At 41.6% G+C, this 23,832-nt stretch overlaps 3 protein-coding genes across 4 annotated transcripts in view; all 3 read right to left on the reverse strand.

The window, feature by feature from the left end:
* The window catches only part of mrtfab (myocardin related transcription factor Ab), a 30,732-nt gene extending 24,367 nt beyond the window's left edge, over window positions 1-6,365 (reverse strand). Inside the window, exons 1-3 of the mRNA XM_031560771.2 lie at window positions 6,273-6,365; window positions 5,030-5,095; window positions 1,289-1,488 (exon numbers count right to left, since the gene is read on the reverse strand). Of these exons, the coding sequence (XP_031416631.1) occupies window positions 1,289-1,412 (124 nt within the window). The 5' untranslated portion in view covers window positions 1,413-1,488; window positions 5,030-5,095; window positions 6,273-6,365. The remainder of the gene's footprint in view (window positions 1-1,288; window positions 1,489-5,029; window positions 5,096-6,272) is intronic.
* Window positions 6,366-6,431: 66 nt separating this feature from the next.
* Window positions 6,432-9,032, reverse strand: LOC116218781 (regulator of G-protein signaling 9-like). Its single transcript, XM_042703359.1, has 3 exons — window positions 9,023-9,032; window positions 8,003-8,459; window positions 6,432-7,175 (listed from the first exon to the last, which is right to left on the reverse strand). The coding sequence occupies exons 1-3, from the start codon at window positions 9,030-9,032 to the stop codon at window positions 7,037-7,039; spliced, it is 606 nt and encodes a 201-aa protein (XP_042559293.1). The 3' UTR covers window positions 6,432-7,036.
* Window positions 8,666-23,236, reverse strand: LOC105888735 (regulator of G-protein signaling 9-like). Of its 2 annotated transcripts, none has more exons than XM_031560770.2 (17): window positions 22,957-23,236; window positions 19,399-19,495; window positions 16,408-16,458; window positions 16,167-16,273; window positions 15,694-15,745; window positions 15,382-15,440; window positions 15,136-15,212; window positions 14,718-14,799; window positions 14,171-14,233; window positions 12,767-12,796; window positions 12,573-12,634; window positions 12,292-12,342; window positions 11,712-11,827; window positions 11,238-11,325; window positions 10,718-10,856; window positions 10,417-10,499; window positions 8,666-10,026 (listed from the first exon to the last, which is right to left on the reverse strand). In XM_031560770.2, exons 1-17 carry the CDS (start codon window positions 23,020-23,022, stop codon window positions 9,852-9,854), a joined length of 1,398 nt encoding a protein of 465 aa, XP_031416630.1. In that variant the 5' UTR covers window positions 23,023-23,236; the 3' UTR covers window positions 8,666-9,851. The 2 variants fall into 2 exon arrangements, with proteins under 2 accessions (XP_031416630.1, XP_031416628.1); XM_031560768.2 differs by having other exon boundaries at window positions 12,292-12,405; window positions 22,957-23,235.
* Between the last annotated feature and the right edge of the window lie 596 nt (window positions 23,237-23,832).

Below are 23,832 nucleotides of genomic sequence, written 5' to 3' on the forward strand. Positions count from 1 at the left end.
GAATGTGTGTCGGGGTGGGTGGGGTTGTTGTGTTTTGGGGATGGAGGTGGGGGTGGGGAATGCTCCTTGGCTGTGCATTACTACAGGGCAAACCCCCAGGCTAATGGCCTGGTCAGTGGTGAAGTAGACTCCGGTGACTTGCTAACTTAATGCTATTCATTGTTGATGTTATGTGTTGCTAACTTCATATTAAATGAACACAAGACCAGTTTAGTAAAGGTGCTATTACATTATACATTCTTTGCTTGAAATAAATAGCCAAAATGTGTATGATGATGCCAAAGGTTTTGCAAGGCGAATCTTTCTTAGTAGTGAAAACTGCGGTGGTGAAAATCTGTAGCACTTCACTTCTCTCAGGTTAAAAGCTGCCGTCAGATTCTGTGGCCTGAAACATGATGAGCTGTAAATTAGCCACCAGTCTTCCCACCGCAAAGATAACTTTGGAAATCCCAGTCCTTTCACTCCCACTTTCGGTGAGGTCACCATGTTCCCCTTCGTCCTCCATCTCTGGGTGCCCACACCTTAAATCCACTGCTCTCTAAAAACAAATCTCTTCTCTTTTGCTCCCTCTCTTTTTTGCTCAGCCTGGCAAAACCAAGCAAGCGCCAGCTCACGAAAGAGAACTGCGCAGACAGGTCAGTGAGATTTTTATACACTTTGATTTTTACAGATCTTTTTCCCCTTGTTAATTTCTGCCATTCCTTCATATCCTTTCTGCTTGACACCATATTTCCAACAAGCCATGCCGGCCTTCTCCTGGCCAGATTCTCTGAATGAAGTTGTGCCCTAAATGAGTATGACTTTGGGGAACTAGCTTTGTACAACTTCATCAGTTGATCTGGTAAGACCTGGAGACAGAATGGTAACTACCACAGCAATGGCTGTTTACATTAAGACTCTCAGATAAGTAATGTGATTCAAGAAGATCTAAACTCCTTTCTTTAATTTATCGTTCTACAAACATAAAATGTAGCGATCCAACTACAAATCATCTCCAATGGTCTCTGAATGCTCTCTCTGATAAGAGACTCACTTAAAGCACCATCTAAGCCACATCAAAGCAATCCACATTGAGCCCTTAGTATACATGCGAAAAGCCCTTCCTTGACTCTGTGATCGGAGCATGAGAAAGCTGCAACATTGAACTCGCTAACTCATCTTAGATAAGCAATTAAAGAAGAGGAGATGAGGAAAGAGAGGGCATTTTCAAGGGCACTGAGCATGGGCACACAAAAGACAGAATTGACCCAGGGGAGCACTTCAGGGTGTGCGTCACCCCCAGACTCACCATTCGTCCTCTCCCTGAGGGGCAGCACGATGGGCAGCGGCTGCAGCGTCAGCTCTTGAAGCTCATTGGTCACCGCCTCGCTTTGAGGGCTCGGGGCGGGGCTAGTCGCATTGGCAGCCACCATGCTGCCCGGACTAAGCTCCTCCCCGCTCTGGGTCACCGGGGCAGCCAGCGTGACGGGTGGGCGCTGCCAGCAGAACCTGTGCAGGACAGAGAGCAGAGTGGTTAAGTAGGTTTATTATATGTTTATCATATGTGTAATTTATGTTCAGAGTACTTATATGTTATGTTATTTTATGTTATGCTAGGTTGTTGTGCGGTGTCTTGTCTTAAGAATTTCAGTGCCCAGTCTGACTGTGTTGATCTGTGCATCTGACAATAAAAGACTTGTTGTGTTCATTGTGTTCACAGTGGGATTGATTTCACAACTTCATATAACCACTCTATGAGATGAGCCCCAAGAAAACCTTGGCCAAATTCTGTGGGGCTATTTCTATTCTATTTAAACTCTATTTTAATGCAACACAAAGGAATCTTAGACCTCCTCTGCCTACAACACTATTATGATGGCAAAATATGTGCACTATTCAGTTAAGTTTCCTATTCCTGTTCAGCTAAGTTCCTCCTTTCTGATCTAGGCTTATCTTATCGTACAGGTAATCTATTCATAATAAAAAAGGACAACTTGTCCTATCAGAGTTATAATATTGAAATTGAAATTGAAAGCCTTTATTGTCATTGTATTAGCATAGAACGAAATTTGGAGCGCTGCTCCTGTTGGTGCCACGAAGGACAACATATCGCGACACAAAAATACAATAACTAAAAAAGATTAGAACAAGTGCAGTGGTATGGAGTACAAGTACTCCCCCTGAAGTACATTGCAAATAAATAGATACCCATGATTAAGGTTTTTGGGCTGGCATAAGTGACTTGCAGTAGAATAAAGTGACTGAAGTGCTAATATTGCACATTGAATTTCCCATTTTAGTGCATGTCTGAGTTTAATGTTCTGATAGCTGTCGGGAAAACACTGTCCTTTAGATTAATACAACACGCTGTATTGATTAAACTACGCATAGGCCAATGATCAGCTAACAATGATAATACTGCACACAGCAGTAAGGCCACAAAGGACTAAAAGTACTATAGGCCTCTGTTACTGGTGACCGATGTATCAGAGATAGGATTAATAGAAACGTCAACAGATCTCTGGATTTCACATTGGCCAGTGTTGAGACATGCAACATAGTGAGTATGCAATTGTGCAATGTTTGAGTGCAAACACAGACAGGGTTTCAGTATAAGTCTGCAGGCAGGGAATTGAAGAGAGGAGCACCTTTAAAAAAGTGACATAATGACTAGAACAGAGCCGGGAGGCAGACTCGGCTGTGAAGGAATCTGACAGCTCTTCCTGAATCTCTTTTGAACAGAAGGTTTTCATTTATTCCTGCCCTCAATGCCTGTTTCTATTCCCCGCCATGCCTGTTAAGACTCCATTGTGGTATGAAATATTGATCAACATTAACACTGCTACCATTGACAGTAATAATTAATACCACCAAATGTCAAGACTGTGGAAGTGTGTTGTACTTAAATATTGCACACTCTAGACAGGTGGGAAAAGGCTGATGTCTGTATCAGAACTACCTCTTAAAAATGTAAAAAAATAAAAAAACACAACAGGTTAACTATTTTATGCTTCTCAACAAAGGTGACTTAATCGTTATGGGTTACTATATGGGCATTTTGGAAAGATTGGCAGAGTAAAGGACAGTAGAATTTGATTAGCCACATCAGCCACTCAAATACTGAACAGGTTGCATTATATACACAATGTTTATATTTATGTTTAGATATATAGATGGGTAGATATATATGCTTGGCCTGAATTAGGAGGACAGCAACATTCTCATGCCCAGCATTCCTGTAAGTCATGACCTCCTGTTGGTTAAATCGCCTTCATTTCTTTCACTCTTTGTTCTTTCTATTTCTTTTGGGGTCTTTACTTTTTCCACTCTTTTTTCTCTCTCTCTCTCTCTGTTTCTACTTTCCATTCTTAGGGCTTGTTTCTTGCTTGCCAATACATCCTCAGGATCCCAACCATGGTATAATGTCTGGCGCTCACACAGAGTTGAGTCAGGACACACCCGAGTCTTTGGACTGGGTGGACTTCTGTGGTTCTGACAATTCAAGCTTAGAAAATTTGGCCTCACTACACACATCTACAGTATAAACACACAATTCCTCTGTGGCCAAAATCTCCAAGGCAAACCAAGCTCTAATGAAGATTTCTGAGAGCAAACAACAGTGACATTTCCCAGATTTCTGGTGTTGAGCCTTTATATATATATATATATATATATATATATATATAAAATAAAAAAACACACTGCTGTAAGGCACAACACAATACTTCTTCCAACATTCAATGGTGACCATCGCCCCTGACAGAACTTCAGACTCCAGTTAGCCATTTTCGGCGTGGTGATGGGCGAAGGGGTTTCTGTCACGCATCCAGGCATGCTGTTTGGACAGCAAGGGGTGTGGTGTGGTGTGGTGTGGTTGGGGAGCAAAACAACTGTGTTGACATTTGAGCACCAGAGTGGGAGAGCTAATCTGACCAACTGATGTAGGGGATTCGGCCTGTAACAGACTGATACCGTGTGCGTTCTGATACTTCTAGATTCCCCGCTGGTGAATCAGTCACTCTGTCTTCTATAAAAATGTTGGTGTACCATAAGCACAGTTCACTTCAAAACGGCTAATACAGCTTGACTTGCATCTGGATTTAATATGCTATTGACCACACTTCCAGTTTGGCCGTACACTGATTTAATTTGGGGCAGACCTAAATTTCAAGACTCAATTTTGCCGCAACCGCCTGAGAGCAACTCTGCAGTCCCACCAAGATGATCTCATTATGACCTCATGAGCGTCCACTTGCAAGCTCGATGGGAGTCCCCACCCTGTTCCCAATCATTAGCCACCCGGTAATCTCAAACTGCTTGAGAAACAAATACATCTTCCAGGGTCAGCTATACAAAAAATACCTTTTTTATTGTGTATTTCATATACATACGTAAATGCAAAGTATTTTTGTGTAAGAAGCTTGCATTGCAAAGACGTAAATGCTTCTTTGACAGGCAGTGGGCGTGGGTAACAGCTGCAGTCAGCAAGACCAAAGCCATTTTGATCATCTTTCACAGATGTCTTGTATTTACATTCCAGCAGTCTCTGCGAAGAATGAAAGTGGCATACAATGTTTTTGTCATCCATCCTATGAAAGATGTATGGAATTACAGGTCTTCTACAGCCACAGCAGTCAATGGTGAAATATCATCTATGCAAATACTGGACACAAGCTAGGACTCTACTCCATGCTCGCTCGAGGTGCCGTGTTCAAACATGCTCCGCACAATAAAGATACCTTGCAACTGGGAGGGAGACAGGGCTTTCTGACATTCCACTGTCTGCAGGTCTGCACCTGTCTGCAAAAGATCATCATTGAACACAAGCCCAGAAGCACAAGCCTTCACCTGGCTGGATAGGCGTACAGAATGTAGCCTTCTTTGTCTGCAAGAATACCTGCATCACAGTGTACTAATGCTGTGCTGAACACTGTTCCTGTCTGCCAACTCAAGCACTGCAAAGGGCTACAACTTGTTTCAATGCTGCATCACAGCGCACTGATGCACTCAAGCAAATCAATTAGTGCATGACTGAGGAAGAATCCATTACCTTCTTTACTTTGTCCTTGGGGAACTGGATGTAGCTTCTTCCATTTCTATGTTCAGCAAAGAAAATCTGTGCAGAGGAGGCCACATTTCAGTCAAACTATGATGACTTAGATATTCCCATTCACACACACACAGCGACACACCCTTCCACATTAAAAATAACTGTTACACATATTATAAATAGAAAGCAGTTAAAAAGCACTGTATTCCCTAAAGTGCGCTGGTGGATTCTCACTAACAACTGGCTAGCTTCCTTTGTAATATGCAGATAAAAGAGTAGCTACTGCCAGCTAATTTAGCTGACAAAACTGGGGTAGGTTTGTCCTCTAATTCCACATGTGTAACTGTAATTAGTTCCTGAGATTATTTTTAACAAAATATAATGGGCACCCCTGACTTCGTTCACTGAAATTCCTTAGGCGCAACATGGCAGGAAATGCAACTTGTCTTTCACACATTTTCAAGCCTCAACAGGGCTATTTATAGTTGCCTAAAAAGAACATCAAGATATGTCACATCTAATGTGCATGTGTATTCACATTGAGTACATTGAATTAATAGAGTTCTTTCACAATGAAATATTTATGTTTGAACAATTCACTATAGTCACGATCAGTAAGCCAAGCCCTAACACTAAGCTACGAATTAGCTCGGCTAGCTAGCTGTCTGGCTAGCGAACTCGGACAGTCTGATTTGCCATTCGGGCGAATAGGCTAGCTGAGGAACTTCTGACTAAGCCAAGTCTTAAACGAGCTTGCAAGATTGTTTTAGCATCCCCAAATAACTTACCCATTTGGACAGCGAATTCTACAGGTTGTTTCGCATGACATGTGAAAATAAAACAATCACTATTAAACACCCTTGAACTGACTGACCACCGAGAATGCCCACCTCGCCGGTGTCAAAATAAAGAACGTGATGCTACTGTCAGCAGTAGGCTACATTAACCGGAAATGGCGTTCCAGTATTTCCTTTCGTAGCAGGCACTTCACTGAATGTATGCCGAAGCAAAGCACGACTTTCTTGAGGAAATCTTTTGACAATGGGTTCTCATTTCCATCTGGGTAACACTACCATTTACTAGTGAAGGCTTCTACTAATGAAGCTTCATGAAGCTTTCCAGCTAAATGTGCTGAAAAGTGGTCCATATCTCGAGGCTTATCTCGAAGCTACGGTTTCTAGGGTAACTTCACTAGTCGATGCTAAAGCTGAACAGAATTAGAAGAAAATAGACAATTACTCACATCGTCCTTTGATTTGGGCAGCAAATGGTTTACGTAAAAGAGGGTATCGTACAAAAGTGGGCTAGTTTAGTTGCAGTAGGTACACTGCGCCATCTATAGACTGCCTGTGTATAGTGTTATGGACTTCAATTTTCAAGCGAGTTTATGACAGAGACAATCTTCTTATAACATTTTAACTATTTTATTTAGGCACTTACACAAGCTATATATAAGAAATGAACACATTCACATTGTGTAATATGTAAACATGTTACATGAAATACATTCTTACAGTCTTCACATTTGTCCTATTTCATAGAAATACATTTATGAAAATATTTATGTATTTTCAAAGATTTCCCCACAAGTCAGTAAATAATATAAAAACAATTACCCAGCCATAAAAAACTGTCATATGACTATGAAATGCAGAATTACAATTCAGCAAAAACATTTAAACATTCTTAAAATGATGTTGCATATAAAATCAGAGGTAAATCAATTGATGCGTATAACAGGCAAATAATGATGGGATTTTCTGTGGTGTTTTAAATGCTCATATTGGTGTGACGTGATTATTTCACAGACAAAAAGAACATTTAGGCACTAATATTAAGCTATCAGACACATCAAAAAACAACACTGCTTCATATTACTACCTCCACTTATGTTTTTCAATGTGTACTATAATAGCTCCATCATGAAATTAAGTCAATGCACTGAAGGTCCATTTGCTGCCTAGATTTAGTTTTTTGGACAGCTGTGGTTCTAGCCACTTCTGCGTTCTACTTGGTGATGGACTCCCAGGGGCAGATTATCTCCTTCACACCTACTCTTGCAGAGCCAGGGCTCTCCGGTTCGTCTTCAGAGTCTATGGGGTAGATACGACACTCTGGGGGAATGTCAACTTTGATCTGGAAAAAGCTGGAGAAATGGTGATTATGTCCAAACACAGCGAGAACAAACCCATGTGAGCATGTCACATTCACCCTGATGTGCCTTACCTTGTACACCTTCACCAGGGTTCAATATCTCATTAGTTAATAACATATGTACTATTATATACATATATGCTCTTTGGATTTGCATGATGTGAGTGGGGATTTCAAAGCATGTGTCAGTGTCCCAAAAAAGGTGCCATTATGCAGCATTACTATTAAAGGTCGTCTCAGGAAGATATGGTTCATAACACAGACAGGATTCAAATCGCACAATATTTGTTCTCTGTGCCTGCGGCTGAAAAGAAATGTCTTCTTTAGACTTTGATGCTGGTGTTGTCCTTGAAGCCATGGAAACTGTCTGGTATTATACTGTATGAGTATGGTGACCCTGGGTTACTTGAATATAGACATTTAAGTCAATAAAGGTTTCATGCTTTCTGGATTACACAAAGCAAGGAAATGGTAGCCAGCACAGGATAGGATATGCTCAGTGCACACCAACTGAATTCCCCCGAATTGGCAAATCGTTTCACCAATAAAGCACATAATTGTGTTAGATGTAACGCTGATGTGCCTCTATCACATACATCATCTATTGAATAAAGCTAAACCTGTGGAACATGGTGATAAGGAAAAGGTCATAAAGGTTACATTCTTTCAACTATTACAACTACATTACAGATCCTATGATTAATACAGCTAGTAATAACACACAATACTGTAAGCTCTGTAGGACTTTGTTTCCTAAATGACAAAATTGTGTGTACAACTGACTACCTGTAGACAGTATCAGGAAAAGGCCTAACTCACTTTGCCAGTCTGCGGTGTTGTGTGTGAGGCTGTGGCTTGGTGCCCAGGGGCTGCACCCGGCCGCTGCCAGCCGCCACGGTGCATTTGGGCGACAGACTGGCAAACACGGAGGAGCCGTTGCAGCCGCGCCGCAGCAGTCGGCTGAGAGACAGCGTCATGCGGGGCCTTGCCACCGGCGTTTGGCTCTCTTCCTCGCCCGTGCCCACCGATGTCTCTCTGGTCTCCACGATGGAGGGGAAGCGGGAGGCAGTCCCGCTGTGGCCATCGAAGCGCCTCTCGGAGGCTGGCGTGCTGTCGATGGCCACACTGATGGGTGACGAGCAGGCAGCGCTGTTTGGGAGGCCTCCAAAACTGGGGGAGGCGGTGGACTGCATCTCACAGAAGCCAGAGTAGACGGCAAGGTGGGGCACAGGTGCAGTGAACTGGCACAGCTGGGGATTATAAAGGGAAAAAGATGCTTCAGTACACAGTACTACCCTTTGTCAGGTTCTAGTTACTGAGGTCCTTGCTATTTCTTATTTTAAATTAAATAGTGATTGTAATTGTGGAAGAAACTTACCAGATGGTAGTAATGGTGAGTACAAAAAAACAGGATGTGTAATGAAATTAATCAAAAACAGAAAAATGAGTATGTGATGAAAAAGCAGACACTGAACAGACATGTTAGGTACTTGATTTTATTGCATGGATGGTGACTCCGGAAAAAAGCAAGGACAAGTGGACATAGACAGATTGCATACAAAGCCATGCTGAGTGTATGTTCACAACTGAAAAGGATTCATGGATTTACAATAGGAGGTTGCGCAGAGCAGCACTCCTTATAGTAACATAGAAGCTAGTGAGGAGATTAAGGGCTGTCGTAAACCCAATGCAAGCTACAATGAAATGCGGGCTCACGAAAATGCAACCATGCAGTGAGCTGTTACATTTGTGGCTTTTGCCTCCTGTACTGTGGAACCACTTTAGGGTGCAACACTTGCCTATGTCACAGTACAACAAGGAGACTCCACAATATCCTACATTTGTACATGCAGACCTCTGCTAGTGTATCTTGTGTCTGTGGAGGTGTACCTTGGATTGAGAATGTAACAGCCTCGTGGACGTCAAAACAGACACCAAACACAGAACAATGGTGACCTACATGGTACATCATTACAGCACTACAAAAACAAGACTCCAGTAATGTGTTGCCAAGGAAACACACATGGGGTGAGACTGTGTGTATCTTTAGTCTTTAAAGGTTTGAACTCCCATAGTCATAAAAGATGGAGGTCAGAAGCCAAAACACACAGCAAGAAAAACAAAATGAGCGTCTGTGAAATGGAACAAACACTGGCTTGAAACACTGAGAATGAGGTGTAAAACGCAGCAGAAAAGAAAGTGAAAGTTCTGGGGAGGTGTGATAACAACTCCTTTGTGTTTCTACGGAATAACAGTCACTGATGACTAATGCTGAAGCACACAACTGATCAAATTAAAGTCTCCTTTGTGCATGCTGTTCTGTTTCATGTGTGACTGAATCTTTCTAAACGATCATGGTGATACTGCAGCTGAACCAAGCAGGACAACAATTTCACATCGCAACCTTGACTTTTGAGCACTTAATTCAAAATGTTAAAATCTCATACATCCTTCACTAAGGAAGCCTTTATAAATAGCATGTGAAGTGCAGAATGCATACTTTGTCTTTAAAAAGCCTTAGGAACAGCTTTCCCTAGGGACGAACACTGCAGCGAGACTCAACCACTGGTTTTGCCCTACAGCGGCATCATAAGCCAAATTCACTGCGTTTATTTTAGCTCAGCCATTTGCTTTCTCTGGCTGTATACACATGCAGCCTGGCTGCCTATCACTTCTGGCCCTCCTTGAGCATGTTGCGCTTGTCCAGCTTGCTCATGACCTGTGTGAGGTCCACGGGTCCGCTGGCCTCCAACTTGGCCTGCTGCTCCTCCTCCTGCTGACGGAGGATGATGGGACTCAGGCTCGGGCGACGGTTCTTGGCGTTCTGCGCCAGCTGTGTCTCACTGCGGGAGGAAAAGGAAGGAATGGGGGGGGGGAGAGAGACAGAGAGAGAGGGAGAAAGAGAAAGAGAGGGGGGACAGAGGGAGAGAGAGAGATAGAGAAAGAGAGAGAGAGGGGGGACAGAGAGAGAGAGAAAGAGAGAGAGAAAGAGATGGGGGACAGAGAGAGAGAGAGATTGATAGAGAGAGAGGGGGGGCAGAGAGAGAAAGAGAGAGAGAGAGAGAGAGAAGCAAGAGGTGAACGGGAGAGAGAAAGCAGGAGAGGGAGTAAAAGACAGAGAGACACAGAAAGCATCAGAAGAATAAAAGACAAGAACAGTGCAATGGGAGAGACACTTCAGTGACCCAAAAGGCTGATCTTCTCCCTTTGGTGAGACCTGCATCCCAACTCACGTGAAATTGTGTGCCTCTGGGTCAGTGGCTCTCCTCTGGTAGTCCATATACACTGGGGATTTGAGGTATCGGCCATACTTATCCTTCAAACAGAAAACAACTCATATAAGACAAGGACACAGAAAGACATAATGCTTTGTCCCTTCCGATTGTCTCTTCGTCTTCTACTTCCATTGATAAAAACTTCTACCGAGAGTTCAATAGGATTCCAAACGTTAGCACAATTTCAGCTTCAGCTGTGTTTTCTCCACTGTTCTCAGCACCCGTTTTAGTGAGCCTGTGAGTGTGAGTAAGATCACACCTTTTTCATCAGCATGTAGATGTGTGTCTGAGCGGCATCCAGCACGTAGCGATGAGGGTGTTTCAGACCCCTCACTGTGACCTCCATGGTCTTCCCGTCAATGTTGATCCAACGAGGTGCACCGCGAGCCAGAAATGTCCTGCAGACCGTGAAACGAAATCAAGAGAACATCACACACAAACTCACACATACACACACACACACACAGATGGTTGAGCTCAGAACAAGACCTCAGTGATGCAAACAAAGACTTGCTTGTCTCTTTAACCTTCAAGTGTCTCTTGAAATTGCAGATAAGGACTAAGTAGATATTGTAAGCAGTTTACCAGGGAATATCATTTAAACTAAATAAATGAGTTGGTAAATCTAAACTGTGTAAACAAGTGCAGATGGAATATTAAACATGAAAGGGCATGAAAGGAACTCTTTTACTGCATTACCCACAATTATAGCTTAATTAGTGGACTACAAATGAGCGTGTGTAGCTGCATAATTAAAGGGCTGCTATTGTCAGGCTTACTTGTAGATCTGCTGGGCTTTTTCATGTATAGTTGAAGCAGTACCCCACTTCACGGCCTCACAAGCCTCCCAGAAAGCCAGGTTCTCACCTTGTCACACAGGAAAAAAACAATATTCAGTGACACATACTGGGCAGCAATCCAAGCCCCTTCTTGATGTGCAGTGCTTTTGGTTTTTCATATAACATTTGCATGATGTTCGTGTTTCCCACGCACCACCTTTCAACATGGATGAATACAGGGAAGGTTTTGTTTTGTTATTCTTGAATATATTGGTTACTCAACACGCTCCTGGGAGGAGGAGTGCTAACCTTTGACCTTATGAATAAATGATTGAAGGACACAGACTGGCAGATCGATCCTACATAAGTAATTAATATTAGATATGTGTGAATAACTGCATGCAAATAAAATATTCATTACGCAATCTAAGTTTACCCTAGATATGAAGTTGTGATGCACTGCCTTATACTTACTGCTGAACTCCTTCTTAAGGAAGAGGCGGAAGCCGTCCCGACCTCGTGGATCACTCAGCAGCTCTCCAAAGCTGAAGGTCCAACGCTCCACTCTCATTCTAGTTGGGTTGTCAATACTTATGGTGTACACACACACACACACACACACACACACACACACACACACACACACACACACACACACACACACACACACACACAGTCTCTGTTTATATCCAACATTTTATCTCTAAATGGCCTAAGAATGAAAGGTCTGTGAATGTTTCTCACATTCAACAAATAATTTCCCAGAGGGCGATAAATATTTGCTGAACGATTTAAAAACTCTTCATAGGACTCCCTATAAATTTATGGGTCATAAATGAGAGAAATTATCTGTGCAGTGGGAGGCAGCAATGGACTATAAATGTATCCAGACTCCTTCATGTGTCTAAGCCTACATATGACACTGAAACATTATATTTATTGACAGAGCTTAAACAATAATCAATAATGGAGCTCCATGTGCTGTTTAAATACCTATGAGTGACTACAGTTATATAGGGTGTTCATGTATTCTGTTTGAACACTTTCAACTTACGTAAGCGAGTTGAGATCCCAGTATGCAGGATCATCAGTCAACCAGGGGTTGCTGGGAAGGACGGGGGAGAGAAAGGCGTCATGCAGCTTGTAGGTCGTAATATATTTGACAATACTGCAGAATGAAAAGATTTATCAGGCTGAGATTATAAATGTTTCAGTCAAACATTATATACTGAATCTCTAGTGGGATTAAATTGAAACTACTTGGGGAAATAGCTTTGGATAACAGGTCCTGGTGTTATCTGGCAAGTGAATTATCTACATATAATATAAACATACGCTCCAAGGGACACAGATGACTTCACCCTTGGCCTCATGATGCACTGCTCTGTGAAAATAATCTACAGAGAAAAAAAACAGAGAAACAGCATCTATATTTGGGCAAAGTTATTTCAAACTTCCAATAAGAACTTTTATGTAACTGTCCCATTGAATGATTATGTTAGGTGACTCATAATTCAACAGCGACTTACAATTCTTCTGAAGTAGTCTGAGGTCTCTGACTGAAAAGACAGTGCAGAGCAAAAATCAATATCTGGCTGAGAACTACAATACAGTACAAAAATGGGCTTTCAATCTGTATGCAGTGTTCACACAAAGTGGAATAATCAAGGAACACATGTTGGCTAGGTCTCTCATGACCTTGACTAGATTTGGTGTGTTTTAATACGATTTTTTATATGGATGTTTTTCACTGAATGAGGACAGAGCCGTTCGGTTAGGGAGTTCTTGTGTATGTGTGTGCTTTGAGGGTAATACGCTCTGAGTCACATATGTCTTCTGTGGAGATGTACACAAAAGTTGAGGAAAGAAATCTGCAAGACAAAAAAGACAAAAGAGACAGAAAGACAGAGGTGTTAAAACATTTAACAAAGTAATCAGTTACATCAGCCTCATCTGGAAACAGTTGAGGCACATTATATTTCTTTAACCGAGCACATCTATATGACACAGCCAATGGCATGTATGGGAATATGTGCCTTAATGAAAACAGAAACTACGAAACTGGAAATAATCAACAATGCTTAACATATATTATTATATAATAAATTGCACTTCAAGATCGAACTTTCCACACACCAAGATATGTCTAGAATGGCCTGGATAATTAAGGACCATATCCAATGTCAGTGGGGCCATTAACTGAGACAGATGTTAGAATAATACCACACATTATAAAACATGGGCCCATAGACTAAACAGTTTGATCATGTAGTTATCATACACGTCTCATGTAGTGGCGTGATGGAAGCATGGTGTGAGGTGCCGTGTTCACTAAATGAAAGATTATATCAATCCTCTTAAACAATATAAGCTGATGGGGGGAGTAACTGTGCCCTTGCAGGTCTAAGACTTCTCCTTTGCAGCTATGCACATTATTAATTCCACCTTAGAGATGTAAACCCAACCAACCCAACATTTAGATCCTTCTAGAAGGGCTCTTGGGCTCGGATTTTCTCCAACTTCATTAACTTGTGGTCCAAATATATGTAATGAAAAACTTATTTCTGCTGTCAAATCCAAATGATTTCGGTGTAATTACTTATCCATAGGAATATTTGGTGTGGTGCATGGATCTGCAGGTACATGTGACCTAATGATGCAACATAGGAAATGGGAACAATCATAATCAATATCCCAGCAATGCCTGTAGACAGAGGATTTTCAAAGTCACTAGACAATATAATTATTTAAATGGTACCAACATTCCTCAACATACACATCTTTTGAATATGTGAGTTGAGTAAATCATGTCCCTACAAATACTTTTTCATAAAGGGCATATGGAAGGAGCTCATTGCCTCCCCAGGTTCATTTCCAAACTCCCAACTGGAGATCTCGTTAGCATGTCTTTAATCTGATTACTGACCTTTTACCTCCTCTTGGTTTGGGTCGATGAGACGTAGCAGTCCAAGGTCCATGGCACTGACTGATCCGGGCTGTGGAAACACATTGTGGGGATCCTTCTTAATTTCAAGAATTTGACCATTTGATCATATTTGGACCTAGAACTTGATTTTCTGAAAAGCAGTTTGAAGTCAGTTAACCAGTGTCTCGAGAAGGTCTCCATTTTAAAGGATTTGGTGCTTAGTCAAGTCTTGAATCATGTCTACTGCAAAACTAATCAGACATGTACTGTGAAGTGTTACATATGTATGGGTCAACAGCCCTGTCCTTCCTGGAAAAGTGTGAAACCAGTGAGACTGCATGCAACGCTGAGAAAAACATGGGCGCCTTTCAATATGCAAAGCAATCAGGCTGCTGCAAATCTAATATGATTTAGTAGGGTGCACTGCATAATTTGAATTTAAACACTGTTTTTGGCTACATGACTTGTGGATCACTGCTTAGTCAGTGTAGCCTGATGATGGTTCGGAGTTAAACTTTTGCAGTTAATACTGTTTACTTTTGACTGTCACTTACTGGTGGGCGGTGTACGACCCAGTAAGCTCTCTCCTGGCAGTCAAACACCACCCGATCAGGCTTCTTCCTCTCCTTCCCTGCCCTGTTCATGCACAGAACACACACACGCACATGCAAGCACACACACACACACACACACACACACACACACACACACACACACACACACACACACACACACACACACACACACAGCTCATCATGCTGTATATGTTAGTAACTCAAAGACTGCAGCTTGAACATAAGATTTCATGATGATTACCCTTTCACAGATATTGTTCTTGAGGTACATTGTAAAAGATAATGCTGTGAAAAGGCATATGAATATGACAGAACAGAATATGACCAGATGTGGTGATAAGTGTGTTTTGTATGGTGCTCTATATAGATAAAGAAAATTACATTCCAGTACACTAACCTATACTGTTCTTTGGCCTGCATTACAATAAAATCCCACTTGTGGTTCAGCCATTTGTGGAGGTTATTATATTGCTCCTGCAGGACAAAACATAATCACTCAGATAGTTCAGATACAACTTCATTACAGGAAAATTGTGTATTAAAGACGGACATGACTTAAGATGGTGGACAGAGAATAATGAAATGTACCTGCCCAGTCATACTGTCTAACTGAAGAAAATGGGTCCATAAATCCAAATCCTACCTGTTCATGCAGCTCAAGAACTCCATTCTTGCGGATATTTCTTTTTGCCAAGTAGATTGCTTCAACATGTAAAATGACGATAAGGTTTTACCGTCATGCAATACTAAAAACCAGAGGTTTATATCCCACATTTAAAAAATGTTCAAAGACGTAAGAATGAGAAGCTTGTGAATGTTTCTGTCATTCACCTAATTATCTCCAAGAGGGCAATAAACGTTTACTGAATGATTAAAGGGGCTCTTTACAGGACTCCCTATACGTTTATGGGTCATAAATATGAGGAATTATCTGTGCTGTGGGAGGGATTCTTACCGTAGTCTGTGTCCTCAACCGGCCACTGCTGGGCAGGCCAGAAATATGGAGTCTGAGAGGAACAGAGATAATTTCACATGAACCAAACACTTCCTCAAATGAGATTGCTTTGAAAGGTCAATACCTACACATATGCACGCGAACCTTTTGTAGTATATCTCTGATTGAATAAATATTAACTTCATTACTTCATTAAAGAGATTATTTCATATGTGCAGTATATTTTTATCTGAGGTTTGAGACAATATGTCACTGGAACCAAAGCATCAGAAAACACAGCAGAACATTTCCTAATGAAAATATCAGCTGCCAGAGCATCTCCAAAGGCCAACAGGCTGTTTATTTCTGTTGACCTTGCTGCACTTGTGAAACCTAGGCAGTTCTCAAAGAAGGGGAACAGTGCGTCTGTAAACGACCCCATATGTGTACATATATATATATATTATATATTTAAATATGTCCAAACGTGGCACCTGAAATCGGTAGAGGGAGGCGTCTGATTTGAGAATGAGCCGCTTGTGGTCACGCAGAGGGTAGATGTACCCAAATGCCACCATCATGGTTCCAATGGCGCAACCCTCTGGAGGAGTAAATCCAAAACACATGTATTTATCACTTGTTCACTAGACAAATCAATCACACAGAATAAGGATAGGGAGGAGGATTGAATGAAAGAAAAGGCTTGTATGCTTGTTTTTTGCAGGCTCATCTTACCAGCAGCGTCTACATTAAAACGTTTGGCGATCCATGCGACAACGTCTTCACCTGCATGAAAAAGGGGAATAGAGTTAAACGGAGGCAAATGAGGCACTGATACAGCATGTCAATCAACCTGAATGTCACAGCATAATCATCATTCCACCTCAGGCATACTTAAAGAGTGTGTGTGTCTGTGTGAGCGAGAGTGTGTGTGTATGTGTGTGTGAGTGTGTGTGTGTGTGTGTATGAGTGTGTGTGTGTGTGTGTATGAGTGAGTGAGTGAGTGAGTGAGTGAGTGAGTGAGTGAGAGAGAGAGCGACAAAGGAAAAAAAAAGCCAATAGGTAGTCACCCGCTGATTTGAGAGCTGACTTGTAGAGTGTATATTTATAGAACTCAGGTAGGGGGGAAGAGAGAGAGACAAATAGAGGAATATAGATACATATGGAGAATGTAACGAAAGAAAGAATAGTCAAATTGTATATTGCTATCATACAGGCTACTGTTTTGTAGGCCTGCACTGAATTCATTGCTTAACTCTTGCAACATTTTAACCACTTTAACATTTGAAAATAATGTGTTGGATGATGTATAGTATAGCACCATGGCATTCTACTCCAAAGTGATCCCTGAATTAATGAACGTGTCTAAGCTACAGAATACATAAATACAATTGATACAAGGATGTTTTTTTTTTTTTTAAATACCTCAAATGCATATGCATACTCAAACTCTAATTTACTTTCCAATTCTGATTCTCATTTTGACACACCTTTTTTTCTCAAACAGAACCTATACAAACTGACATGTTTTTGAAACTATACATATGTGCTGTATGGCTGAGACTGGTGACCATTTAAAATGCCTTATGATGAAAGTGGCACCATGGCAGATTATTGCTATACACAGAAGACCTGGCTGCAGCTGCTTATTATAGAAAATAGAGGAACAGATTATCTCCATGACAAGCTGTTCCACGCCAAGCTTTACTCAGTATCAGTCCTCATATCTCTAAAGAAAGCAATGTATTAGATATTCTGTGAAGGAGATAATAAATACCATATACCTGCTGAGTTTTTCTTTTGAAGATAGTGTTATTATTATTAGGTAAAACACGTAACTTCACATTTTCTTCTTTTGCACTGTTAACCTCAGGTACAAATACAGTGGATCCATTAGATACTGGTAATAAATATGTATGTTTACCAAATATCTACATTTTCCATCTAACTTTGTTCAAGGAATATACAACCCTCCAAAGATATACATTTTCCATCTAACTTTGTTCAAGGAATATACAACCCTGACGTGTCTTCTTGTACAAGGACATTCAAATCTATCTGTTTAAATCCATAATCATCTGAAGTTGTTTATCTCTCAGGGACTCCCATAAGAAAACATCAATGAAAACAACTGAGGGACCTTTTAGCCACCCTACCTGCAATGACAGCCAATTAGCTAAACTATTGTGCTTATTCCCAGTGGGTGTGTGTCTTGGGGGATCTGTCTTAATTGGTGCCAAATGGTTGGGACTCAACATGAGTGATACAGAGGAAGGTCATTACTGAAAGGGGTAGGCGGTGAACGCTGACCCGTTAAACTCTCATCTCCGCTGACTTCAAATAAATCATTCATTAAAACGAAATGAACGCAACGCAGGCAGCTTCAAACGCCGGCCCAACATCAGTGCAGTGCACACAACTCCGCACATTAGGAAAAACAATCAATCAACATGTGGCTTCCTGTCCTGATTTACACAAGTGAGAAGCACAATGTTTTCAGCTTACTGAGTGTTCTACCACCCTCAGTACTGCCTAGTACTGCTAATAATGAAGCGAAAATTATGGTTTAATAAGGGGGCAAGAACACTTCAATGTAGTCATTTCAACATAGCCTTAGATAATGAAAATGACCAGTAATGTATGTAAACTAAATCAGTCCCTCCACTGGAAACACCCACAAAGGCTGAGGCTACAACAAGCGGTTTTTGCTAGCAGTGCCATAAATAGGAGTAGCACGGACCAGCCTACAGACATAAATTATGTCACCAGTAGCCAGAGAAAACGGGAGAACTGCCACAGAATCTAACAAGAGGAATCTCTCCCCACATTTGTATCGGATTTAGGAACTCAGGCAAGCAGAATGGATGTCCTGTTTGTATACATTGGAGATGATGTACCACTGAACTTCATGATGAATGGTATACTCCCCATCACTCCCTGGACTGGTCTCTGATAGGCTAAATAGAAATGATAGAATACACATAGGCTACACAATAGGCAAAACAAGTAGCTGTTGTGGTTAGACTATTCTATTAGGGTTGCTGCCAACAAATGATCATCCCATACAGTACACACCATGTACACATGAAATGTATTGTGCTCTTCAAAATAAGCAAGAAACAATGTGATAAACAAAAGGACTATGTCTGGAAAGAGCTTTGCTGTATCCTTCGTCTGCCCTGATGTCACAAGTGCCCCTTAAACCACACACACACACACACACACACACACACACACACACACACACACACACACACACACACACACACACACACACACACACACACACACACACACACACACACACACACACACACACACACACACCACCTCCTCCTCACAATCACACAGCCAGGAGGAGAGAGTCAATGCAACCAGCTGCACAAAGCGTTGTCATGGCAATGAATTCTTCAGCCCCAGACCTACATAAGAGGACTTAAGATCAGGGGACCTGCATACAACATGGAGCCATTATCAACATGGAGCCAATAATCTCACCAATCACTCCCAACAGCAGCTTGGCTGGAATCCATGGAAGTGACACTCAGATATGCAAAGGGACATTCTATGCTGACGTTGTGTTACTGATTTTACGACGTTCAGTTTAACTCCTGACATGTGTGACATCTGTGTATTTTGGTGTCCCTTGTGATCTTATTATTTTAATTTTTGCTACCATTATCAGAAATGTGAAATTGACATTCAACAGAACAGAGGCCCTTTTACCTGTGAGAGCATGAGGTATGGTGGTGATGACAAGCCTTTGGGTCTGAGACTTCACTCCTGATGTTGGGTCCTGCATTTCCAACACCAGGGCCTCCACCTGCCATCACAGAAAATACAATATTATATATTCATTTTAAGACCATAACAGTCAGTTCACCAGAGTTATTACCTTACATTCATTCAAGTAATTCAGATATATTGAATATAATGTATTGGAACATTAATGGTACAGTGTGTAAATCTGGGGAAAGGTTGTTGATTTTTTAGCTCGACAGCCAAACAAGTGACACCCCTCCCTTCTGTGCGCCTGTAGCAATGTGTTGCAATTGGCTGGAACAGTGTTTGGTTCAGTCAGAGCCATTGCATTTTGTTTCAATTGAAAGCAAGGACACCGATATACAGTGGGGAAAATAAGTATTTGAACCCCTGCCGATTTTGCAAGTTTGGCCACTTGCAAAGAAATGTGTGATCTATAATTGTAATGGTAGGTGTATTTTAACAGTGAGAAACAGAATATCAACAAACAAATCCAGAAAACTGCATTTTATAAAATGTATGACTTTATTTGTATTTGATGCAGAAAATAAGTATTTGAACCCCCAAGCAAACAGCAAGAATTCTGGCTCCCAATGACCAGTTATGTGCCCAAGAAGCACACAGATTAGTCCTCATTAGGCCTAACAAGGTACACCTAATCTCAACTGGTGACGTGTATAAAATAAACCTGTCCAAAGAATCATACTTCACACCTTCAACCTCACCACCATGGGCAAGACCAAAGAGTTGACCAAGGACGTCAGAGATAAGATTGTAGACCTGCACAAGGCTGGAATGGGTTACAAAACCATCGGCAAGCAGCTTGGTGAGAAGCAGACAACTATTGGTGCGATTATTCGTAAATGGAAGCAACACCAAACAACGGTCAATCGCTCTAGGTCTGGGGCTCCATGCAAGATATCACCTCGTGCGGTATCGGTGATCATCCGAAAGGTGCAGAATAACCCCAGAACTACTCAGGGCGTGCTTGTGAATGATCTCAAGGCAGCTGGGACCACAGTCACCAAGAAAAACCATTGGCAACACAGTACGCCGTAATGGTTTGAAGTACTGCAGCACTCGCAAGGTCCCCCTGCTCAAGGAAGCACATGTACAGGGCCGTCTGAAGTTTGCCAATGAACACTTGAATGATTCTAAGGAGGATTGGGAGACAGGATCAAATCAAATCAAACTTTATTTGTACGGCGCATTTCATACAAGGAGGTAACACAATGCGCCACACAGTAGGAAAGAAAAGGGGGGGGGTTTACAAACACTTGTAAAAAACACACAGATTTTCTAGAGATAAATAAATAAAATAAAATAAAATAAACGTACTAACCGCACTGGCACCGTAAAGGACTACTCAGCACGGTCATCGTCAAACTAAGAGAGCTGCTGGGGTAAAGTAAATAAATAAATGTTACATAAATGTTAAATAAATACATTTTACAGGTTACAAAACACTTAATGTGGATGTGGTCAGATGAGACCAAAATCAAGCCCTTTGGCATCAACTCGACTTGCCGCGTTTAGAGGGGGAAGAATGCTGAATATGACCCCAAGAACACCATCCCCATCGTCAAGCATGGAGGTGGAAACATTATGCTTTGGGGCTGTTTCTCTGCCAAGGGTAAAGGACGACTCCACTGCATCGAGGGGACTATGGATGGGGCCATGTAACGTGGAATATTGGGCTTGAACCTCATTCCCTCATTCCCTCCCATTGAAAACGCAACCTTAAGGATTTGGAGAGGATCTGCAAAGAGGAGTGGACCAAAATCCCTCCTGAGATGTGTGTAAACCTGGTGACCAACTACAAGAAAAGTCTGATGTCTGTGCTTGCCAACAAGGGTTATTCCACCAAGTACTAAGTCATGTTTTGCTAGGGGTTCAAATACTCATTTTCGGCATCAAATGCAAATTAAGTCATAAATGTTATAAAATGCAGTTTTCTGGATTTTGTTGTTGATATTCTGTTTCTCACTGTTAAAATACACCTACTATTACAATTATAGGTCACACATTTCTTTGCAAGTGGCCAAACTTGCAAAATCGGCAGGGGTTCAAATACTTATTTTCCCCACTGTATATCTGTATTCCTTTCTATTCCTTACCATTCAAGAGTAATCTAAGAGATGTTATATAAAAATAATGACTGAATGATGAAGTACATTACATTTCCTTTCAATTCAATTACTTGGGATGTCTTTTTTATCTTGCTTTGGTTGAATTATGGCTTTCATTCCCACATACCTCCATCTACCTCTATCCTTCTTTCTTCTTTTTGTACCCTATTTGTAAATGTATGATTTAAAAACAACATTTCAAAAAAGGTTCACTGATTTATTTCAATATTTTGATCTTGCGTTCCCAAATGTCACCCGGTCCCACAATGCTGTCCTGCTCACACAAAGGGCTACCCGAGCTAACACACTGGTGCCTCTCCAGAGAGGGCCGTCTGGGAAGGTGACGTGGGGTTGAGACGAGCATCCAAAAAGGCCTCACTTAGCAGAGTGCTTTATAGCCCACACCCTCTCCCATGCTGATTCATGCTTTGCTGTGCTGTGCATAGACCCTTTGAAACATCCCTGCCAAATTGATTTGTGACTCCCTTTGGGCTGTTTGAAGTGGCGCTCTTTGCCTCTGCCAGTGTCTCTGGCTTTTGAAGGCTGTTTGGAGAACCTGCCACCTGTAGCCCAGCCCTGGATCAGAGCGAGCTCTTCTGACGCCAGACCTTTTCAGTCATCACAAAGAATGATCGGCCCTGTCTGAGGGAGAGAGGAGCCAGCGAGAGGCTGTCCGGTGCTGAAAGGTCACCTAGCGCCATGCAGAGCCTTGCAGTAGGGAGGATATGAGGGGACTGATTTAATTGAGCCAAAGAGGCTCATGTTAAAGCTGAGATAATACCTCCCAGCTCATTGTGTCCGACCTTATCTCTGAGTTAGCGTCTATGGAAACATGGCAACAAAAGAGACTGTGACCAGAAAAGAAACCTAGCTGTTTCAACTAATACCTATATAGTAGCATTTATTACGCCCCGCCAGATAGATAATCAGATAGATTAAAGATCTGCATTGGCAGAGATGAGCTTTCATCCCCGTCATCTGTAGAAGTCATATGCGCACTCTACAGCCACTTGATTGACCATTTTGAAATTCAAAGAGATTTAAAGAACATAACACGTGTTTTGTCTTTCAACACATAAATGCAAGAGTAAGCTCCTGTGAGGAAGCTCTGCGTATTGCTTGAGATGAATTGCACCGTGCAATATTCATATGGCAGTCTACACACCAATATCATGCTTTAGGGAATAAAGTTCCTTAGATAATGTCTGTAGCCTGCTAATTAATATGCAATAGTGAACATATAAGCAAATGATCAAGCAATTCAACAAATATTAAGCGGAGAGCACAAAACAAAATATGGTCCATGTGATTAAGATTGTACGTCTGCTATTCAAGTCTACGTCGGCGTGTTCGGTGATAAAGCATTGAAAGATGAGAAATTTGTGTCACCCACCTTCTTCAGGCATGCCACCCGTGGTCGATGTCGCTGTCCACAATCGTGGACATTTCTGATTGTCATTTTGCTCCCACACGATTGCCTGTTCGTTAATGTTCTTCAGGTGTGTAATATTAGGCTGAAAGAAATCTACAAGGGACCGTAAGGACGCGTAGGTCCCAAACACTATCTGCACGCAATTGCCGTTAGGCACTGGTAAACATGCCGTGGATAGACATCTCCGCCAATCGCATGTGAACCTGTCTCAGCAACCTGAAATCGGTTCAGAGATGCTAACACAATAACGTTATGATTTCGATAGGTGGCAATGTTGAGTCGTCTGAGGATATTTTGGCAAGGGATTTGTCCATTTAGGTCCCAAGAAGAAAGTACGAGGATGGAAAGGTGATATGCTCGGGAAATCTCTGATGGAAACCACTATAATTATATAAAAAACGACACAATTACTAACAATTATGCTAATTGTACTGAAATAAAAATTCACTTGAGAGAACTAAAATGACCTTGGTAAACATTTGTTTCATTTGGTGTTCACAAATAAGGGGTTCATGAGACATTAACTTCTTTCAACGCAGTGCATTGCTTGGTGCATGAGGAAGGAAATAGCTAGACAAGATAACACAAATCAATTAATCTAATTTATAAGCTATTCCTTCCTCTGGCAGTTTTAATTATACAGCAGATGACTGACATGCTTCAATTCATGAGAGGATGCTGCATGCAATCCATTTCTACCTGGCAGTTAAGTGCTGCTGCCCACTGGATGGATTCACAAATGACAGCAGGCAAGATGCAGAGTGCAACATCCTGGGGCTACTTCAGGGCTTTGAGTGTAGCCAGTGCATATTTTAGGCGTTTTTACACCAATTGTGG

This window comes from Clupea harengus, chromosome 23 (assembly GCF_900700415.2).
Source record: "Clupea harengus chromosome 23, Ch_v2.0.2, whole genome shotgun sequence".
In the NCBI taxonomy this organism is placed as follows: Eukaryota; Metazoa; Chordata; class Actinopteri; order Clupeiformes; family Clupeidae; genus Clupea; species Clupea harengus.

Excerpts from the sequence above, each read along its gene's own strand:
- LOC105888735 (XM_031560768.2), bottom strand. The coding sequence starts at position 23,022 with ATGACAATCAGAAATGTCCACGATTGTGGACAGCGACATCGACCACGG. Across the intron at positions 15,746-16,166 it reads CCTCCCTCTACCGATTTCAG|ACTCCATATTTCTGGCCTGC; the intron begins GTGCCACGTTTG and ends TGTTCCTCTCAG. Across the intron at positions 15,213-15,381 it reads TTCTTGAGCTGCATGAACAG|GAGCAATATAATAACCTCCA; the intron begins GTAGGATTTGGA and ends TTTGTCCTGCAG.
- LOC116218781 (XM_042703359.1), bottom strand. Across the intron at positions 7,176-8,002 it reads CAACACCGCAGACTGGCAAA|CTTTTTCCAGATCAAAGTTG; the intron begins GTGAGTTAGGCC and ends CCATTTCTCCAG.